The sequence below is a fragment of the Populus euphratica genome, unplaced genomic scaffold (assembly GCF_000495115.2).
Source record: "Populus euphratica unplaced genomic scaffold, PopEup_1.0 scaffold1796.1, whole genome shotgun sequence".
Classification (NCBI taxonomy): Eukaryota; Viridiplantae; Streptophyta; class Magnoliopsida; order Malpighiales; family Salicaceae; genus Populus; species Populus euphratica.
This window is the reverse complement of record NW_011501609.1, coordinates 1-7,317: the sequence shown is the minus strand read 5'-3', so window position 1 is coordinate 7,317 and position 7,317 is coordinate 1. Positions and strand designations below refer to the sequence as shown.

General features: G+C 31.7%; 1 protein-coding gene and 1 long non-coding RNA gene across 2 annotated transcripts; both read left to right on the top strand.

Annotated features, from left to right (window-relative positions):
- The first annotated feature begins 301 nt into the window (after positions 1 to 301).
- On the top strand, positions 302 to 1,234 carry LOC105118150 (uncharacterized). The gene is made up of 2 exons (XR_840900.1): positions 302 to 571; positions 947 to 1,234. It is a non-coding gene; the product is annotated as an uncharacterized LOC105118150 (long non-coding RNA).
- Positions 1,235 to 4,543: 3,309 nt separating this feature from the next.
- On the top strand, positions 4,544 to 6,016 carry LOC105118151 (putative F-box protein At3g23260). Its single transcript, XM_011016033.1, has one exon. It carries the CDS (start codon positions 4,651 to 4,653, stop codon positions 5,872 to 5,874), a length of 1,224 nt encoding a protein of 407 aa, XP_011014335.1. The 5' UTR covers positions 4,544 to 4,650; the 3' UTR covers positions 5,875 to 6,016.
- The last annotated feature ends 1,301 nt before the right edge of the window (positions 6,017 to 7,317 follow it).

The window sequence follows — 7,317 nt, the reverse complement described above, 5'->3', positions numbered from 1 at the left end:
TCTTTCAATAATTAACAATTAAAGTAACATGTCAATTATATAACATGCAATAGACTTGAAGGACTAATTTACATTTTTTACAAAAGAAACACCCAATTCTGCGAAAGTACATCTGTTGAATGATCTTCAGGTCCACCTAGTAATCTATAAAGCTTCTATTCTGACTTGTTTTTTTTTTTTTCCTGCTTTTATAATATTTGTTAGTTTTGACTAAATCCCAGAAAGAAAAGTAGTCATCATCCACCATGAGAAAAATAAAGGTTGTTTCATCATCCATGACTGGACGGTATTCTTTGTATAGACAATCTCTCAATGGTCATCTGTTGAATGATCAGAAACACGGTTTCAAACTTCAAAAAGGAGACCATGACTCATTATAAGTAAGAGGCACTAAAAGTTCATTCCTACACGACCACCAAACAATCTTGAGAGTGTAACAAAATGCTCAGGCTTCCTCGGATTGCTGCTTCAAGGGCTTTGCTTGTGGCTTACGTATTACTGTTATCAACAATAATATGTTCTTACTTTCTGTTTACAGAAGCAAGAATTTCTGGTTTCTCAGTTATTCAAGGTGCGAAAGTAATTAAAGTAATAATATGTTACTTCTCTCCTCTGATCTACTCGTATCCCTAGTTTCTTTTGATAATGAGGTAATAACCTCGATTATTCTTTTTCAGCATAGGCTTACGGCTAGAATAAATAAGATTGTTAAGTTTGTATTTCAGAAAACTATTTAAAAAGAAAAATCTAGTAATAAAACTTTGAATTAGAATTTCTGTACAATGACACTAATCAGTGGAATTCTGTGCTGCTTGTGCTTGTTTCCTTCATGTATTATTTTTATCTGCGTCAAATATCCCTAGGAGTTCTTCAGTTCTACGCACTGTGTTTTATCTTCCCATTTTATTTCTAACAATTTCTCTGTACGAACGGCATTGAATGACAGAAAATCTTCCAGTGCATCGGAGCGCAAGGGAAATACCTACTAAAATCTTTTCTCCCGCAATAAGTCCACCACGTGGACATCATGGATAAAGTACTAGGAGAAGAGAAGACGCAGCAGGACAGGTCTTGGATGTGGGTAACGCAGGGGGGAAAAAAAAACACGGCCTGTATTCAATTAATTGTAACTCATGATGAATACATAGAATGTTTATTGTAAGCAATAATATCGTATGAATTTCTGTCAGAAGGCCCTGGAAAATGAAGTCAAATCAGTTGCAAAGCTTTCCAATAATTTTCATACTCTTAAACATGTCCTGTCTTGTCCTGAAGCAGAGGAGTATTTACTTGTTTGGTGTTTGAGTGTTTTCTTTAATGGTGATATATACTCAATCTAAAACCGCCATCCAAATTTCAGCAGCAAAACCTAACAACAGCAATTATATATAGAATGATCCAGCATGTTGAAGGACTTGTACCAGTGTAGATTTTTGTATTTGAACTAGCTGGTTAGGTTTCTTCTCTAGTTATGGAATCTGAACCTTTAATGGCAAACACTACAGTTTCCCCTTCCAAATCTTCCCTCTCTCCTGCAATTCTCTCATTACCTCAGCTTAATAAAGCAGAGACAATCTACTGGATCCAAACCCATTGTATGAAGATTAGTTTCAGAAGGATCAGGTGCTCATCAGCTGGATTTTATCTTTCTCAAGCGAGGAAGTATTACCATGTGTCGCTGGGTTTAGACACTAGGTATGCATGAAGTTTGGCATGCTTTAGAGGGGGTTTTGGGTTCAGTATGAAGCTCTAATTAAGTAGGTTCAGCTGCATCTGGCATTCAAGGAGCTAACACTTCATATAAAACAATGAATTTCTTCAGGAGGCCAAGATGATAGTGGATTAGCTGGCCGCTTAGATGTTCCTCCTTCTAAAAGCTGAATTTAATGCTAGCACATCATGCTTCTACCTGCAAAATACCAACCCTTTATAGCATCCATATCAGCAAGGATGGTCTCCTTTCATGAATTTCCGGTTAGCTAATTGCTCATGATGTTTTGATGAACAATTCTGTTCATTTCATACTTGATGTCGCTAATATGCAAGACAAGAAGGGCAAAATTCAAACAGCAACAAGTATAGAACCCAATTTATCAAAATGTTGGGTCAGAACAAGAAGTTTTACATAACGGAGAGACTTTCTGGAGAGACAACTATGACAAACTCTGAGGGCCGAGATGGGACCCACATGGCAAAACGCAGCTCTCAAGTTCGTTTCTGTTACTTCCGGCTCTTTCTGTTAATTAATATATTTTTAATGTTTTTAAATTATTTTAATATATTAATTTTAAAAATAATTTTTTTAAAATAAAAAATAATTATTAGTATATTTTTCTAAATAAAAAATACTTTTAAAAAATAAATGTAATCACACTTTTAAATACATTCCAGCCCTCTAGCATGAAGCTTTTTAAAGATTATATTTGAGTTTGTTTTTTTAAGGTTATTAATTTAAATTTTATAAATTTTAGAATTATTAAAATTTATATAATTATTAAATTTAAAAATTATAAAATTAATTAAAATATATACAAAATAACCCAAACATTAATATTAATAAAAAAATAAAGATATTAGATAGTGATTTTTCATAGTTAAATAATGATTTTTTTCCAAACAGATCATGAAGATACACTTATAAAATAGTACAATTAATAAAACTAAGTTAAAGAAAGGTTTAACGACACCAAACTAACAATTTAACAATAAAATATCATAGCTTTCCATCCTATCATTAAATTCAGCTTAAATTTTCCCCAGTGATTCTTAATGTCCTGTTCTATAATGGGTCACCAAGCTTGTGTGGATCTATAATGTTGTTTTTATCAAAAAAAAATTATTATTATTATTATTATTATTTTATTTTACTATTATTTTATTTTATTTTATTATTTCTTTTTGTTTAGGGATTCAAATTTTTCTCCCGTATTAAAGTCAGAATATATTTAAAGAGTTGTAAACCACAGAATATATCAAACTTTATTCTAAAAAAATTATGATTCTTGGTGCGTCGCCCTGTCATATCAAGCTCTGATCTTCTTATTGTTTGCCTTCTTTGTTTTTGGGTTCTCATCTTCATCACTTTCTTGCTATCCTCTTCGATCAAAGCATAGAGAAGAGTGAAGGGAAGTAGGTTTTTAGAGAGATTAATGACGTTTTGGTCTTGGGAGAGAGAGGAAGGACAAAAAAGGAGGGATATAATTTATACATCTTATAATTGTAATTAGATTAAAATATATATATAAGCTTGTTTTGTCCGAAAAAATGCCACGTTCTCAAAAAAAAAATTATATTGGGTGAAAAAACAAAAAAAAATCTTTTAGACATTTTTCAACTTTAAGCAGAAAAAAGAAGATTAATTTTTCTATTTTCATTTTTTACTTTTATATTTTCTTGAAAAATACTAGATTAGAATAGCATACTATTACTCCTAGTAATTAAGTTTGGGTAGTGGATCATTAATTTGTTGAGTTCACTTGGATGATCTTTGACATTGTTAATTTATTTTAAAAAAAATTAAAATTGTGTTATTCAATTTGTTTTTAAGAAATTAATTTTGATTCGATCTTGTTAAATTATGTGAATTTAAAATTGAAAAAATGTAGTTATTAATGTGTATATAAGATAAATATTTTTTTTCACTTATAATTTTGATTGGATTATAATGCTTAAATTTTAAAAACAATTAATTTGTACATGAAGTTAATAAAAAATATCAGGTAGGTTGATGATCAAAATCTAATTGGGATACATGTTATCTTTATTTTTTGATATTTTATTCCTGAAAAATCTTATCCTTAGCCTTTCAAGGATTATCAATAGCAAAAACATATCACTCAAAAACTAACAATAATAGAAGAGATAAATTTATAAATTAAATAAAATAAAATATGTTTCTAGAATACGATAACACAATTAAATTAATTATAAAAAAAACCTAAATGTGAATTGCACTGTGTAGCAATAATAAAAGATCATTTTATTAAATCCTCTAAAGGAATATCTAATAAAATTATAATTAAGAGGTAAAATAATTTTTTTATTGGATGCAGTTGTCATTAACTTATTGATCGGGGTATGTTATATCGGTCGTTTAGATTTTTTGCCCAATAAAATTATTTAAATAACTTTAAAAGCAAAAAATCAAAATAAAACTGATTTTTAACCTTTAGAATACATAATGAATTGAGAACGTTACCCTTGATAGCAAAGAAAATATGCTGAGTCTAGCTAGGGACATTTTCTTCTTGTCATTAATGCTTGAAATATAATTAATGGCGAACTATATATATATTTACCTATTTAAAACAAGCATAATTTAGCTTATAAAAAGTATGAAGAAGATATAAATTTGCATTTTTTACTTTTAAATTTGAATTATGTTTTCAACTGTGTATTTTATTAAATTCAGAGTTTTTTTTATTATCTAATAATTGGGGTGGATTGATATACAGCAGGGTAGAATAACATTATCCAAAAAAATCGGCAAATATATTTAATATATATAAATCCTTTGATGAAACCCTAAACCTATATATTGACATCAATATCTTTCTTCTTTCAACCCTACCTCCATTGCTCCTCCTCTCCCTTAGTTGAAACCCTGAGCCTATAACTCTTCCGCATAATTTCATTAAGAAATCCGTCCCTATGAGCGGAGGAAATGACGTTGCTGGATCCGTTTCCACCCTCCCCGAAGAGATTATCGCGGAAATTCTCACGAGACTACCTGTCAAATCCCTACTCTGTTTCAAATCGGTATCAAAAGACTGGTATTCTCTCATCACAAACCCTGAATTTGTCCCCGCTCACCTCCGCAATTCCACCGAAAGACCCTCTATCTTATTACGAGGATTCCGTTGGCCGGAAAAGTCCGCCCTAACATTGCTCCACCACAAAGATACCAGAACTTTCTATTCTCTACACATACCACAATCCCTGATGTACAATTATACCTACATGAGAAATTATTTCTTAAACCCACAAATACCTCCAAAACTTTCTTTTATCCTGATAGGTTCTAGTGGTGGTTTGCTCTGTATCAAGCTTTGTGACTACCATGGAGTAGACTATGTTTTGTGGAACCCTGCTACCAGGAAGTTCAAATACGTGAAACATCCTCAGCAGGATTTCCAACTTTTAATGGATGGGTTCGGGCATCATGGTAAGATGAACGATTACATGTTGGTGAAGATTGGACGGCTCTTTCATTCACCGAATTTCGATGCTGTTGATGATGATCAACTGTATGACAAGGAAGAACGGAATTTTGTTCTTCGAGCTTTGGTGTACTCTTGGAGAACAGATTCTTGGAGACTAGTCTATGATTGTAGGATTATAGCTGATGATTTTTGTTCACGTGGTCAAGCAGTGTCTGTGAAGGGTGAGTTCTATTGGCACGTGAATGGTTTACAGGACATTATCCTTGCATTTGATACGGCTAAGTATGTGTTTAGATGGATTAACTTTCCCCCTTGGAACCAGTCGACTCTGGTAGAGGTGAGGCTGGTTTCAGGTGGGATTAAAATCTCGCTTGCTTGTTATTTTTTACTCTACAATGGCTCCACGTCCATAACAACGGATATTTGGGTAATAGATGAGAGTGGATCAGGCGTTGGCAATGAAGAGAGCTGGACAAAATTCTTAAGCATACCATTTTTAGGAACTCTACATCAAGTACTTACGTGGGGAGATAAGGTGATCGTCAACGGAAAAAGGGATGGCCACATCTTGATTTATGATCCGATTAGTCAAGAGATAATTTATGATTTTCTTAATCCCTATTTCAGTTCCTATCATCTGGATGGTTATGTGGAAAGTCTAGTCTCTGTTGATGGACCAAACAATCTAGAAGCAGAGCATGCTCCTGTTTGAAGTGAAGACAAGACATAGACTAGAATGAAAAAGCTCAGCTCTCATTCGTCGGAATGTTTCAGGAGAAAATTATATATAAGAATTCTTCTATTCTGTTTCTCTCTTAGTAATATCATAAATAAAAAAGTTTCATTTGATTTTTCTCCACATAATTAATATCCTTGTATTTAATGATATAACTATGCTCTTGTTTCGTGTAGTGTTGCAAAATGATTAATTGCATGATCTCTATGATTTAGTTATTGTTTTGGAGTAAAAAGAGATAGAAAGCGAGCTAAACTGATCATCAACAAAGAGCAATGCTTCAAGTTAAAATCATTCAGCTGTGCTGATGATACGACCTATTCTATATGCACAGCTTTATTTACTGGAACTCCACTCTTCAAAACCAGAGCTCAAGCTTCCCAGCTCTGCATGGTACCATGGATGCTTATATAAGGGGCAGTGAGCTGCATGTTCTAAATTTATTGTACAACGAGTCCAAACAATAAACACAGTGGTAAGTTTCCAATTATTTGTATCCATTGGAGGTCAGATAATTTTTTATTTTATCAGTGACTTGTGTTAGCAATTAGAGCTATGGATTCTGTCCAAGAGTAATATATGATACCAATGTCATTGTGATCACATGTATCCATCAGTCGTTATTTACTGCGTCATTGATCTGTCTAAAATCAATCGATCAACTTCTCTTCAACTGCCTTGGTGATTAAAATTTGATATACACGTAGAGATTACAGAATAATTATCACTCAATGTATGCTTTGAATTTGAACTTCCAACCGCGTGGGATCTGCTCATGCATTTTCCCCTATCTACTGCTGTAACCGCCACTATCATTGTTAATTAACATTTTCTTCGCAATTTGGCTCATCAGATCTTTGGACAGAATAGAAATTGTTAGTTTTTCCAGCTTTGGTTTTCTTCTCTAGCTCTCTATAATAGAATTATTTTGACGGCTTTACATCATGCTCAAACTCAAAATATGTTAAAAAGTATGTTAAAAAGCAAAAATAATTAAATATTCTGAATATAATTCTTTATTTTCCTAATATTAAGTTGTTTCTTTAACTTCTCCATGTAATATTTATAAGGAAACTAAAACAAATAAAAACATCAATAAAAAAATATTTATAAAGAGACTTAATAATTAAGAATTTAGTTGGAGATCCAAATCCAACGGATTCAATTTTTAGGAGTGCAAATTACTTCACATATCAAATCTCATTTTTTATTGATTAAAGTGCAAAATTATCTAGATTTTCATGTGCTCAACATCACTTCTATATACAGTATAATAGATTTCTTTTCTTTTCAATCAACATAAATATAAATTATTTCCAACAATATCAATAAAATGGAAAAAAAAAAGTTAAAAGAGATAAAGATAGAGCAATTATTAGTAGTGATATTTTATTTTTATATTTTTTTAATTGCTTGTGA

Bases quoted from the DNA above. Each gene is read 5' to 3' on its own strand.
- LOC105118151 (XM_011016033.1), top strand. From the start codon at position 4,651: ATGAGCGGAGGAAATGACGTTGCTGGATCCGTTTCCACCCTCCCCGAA.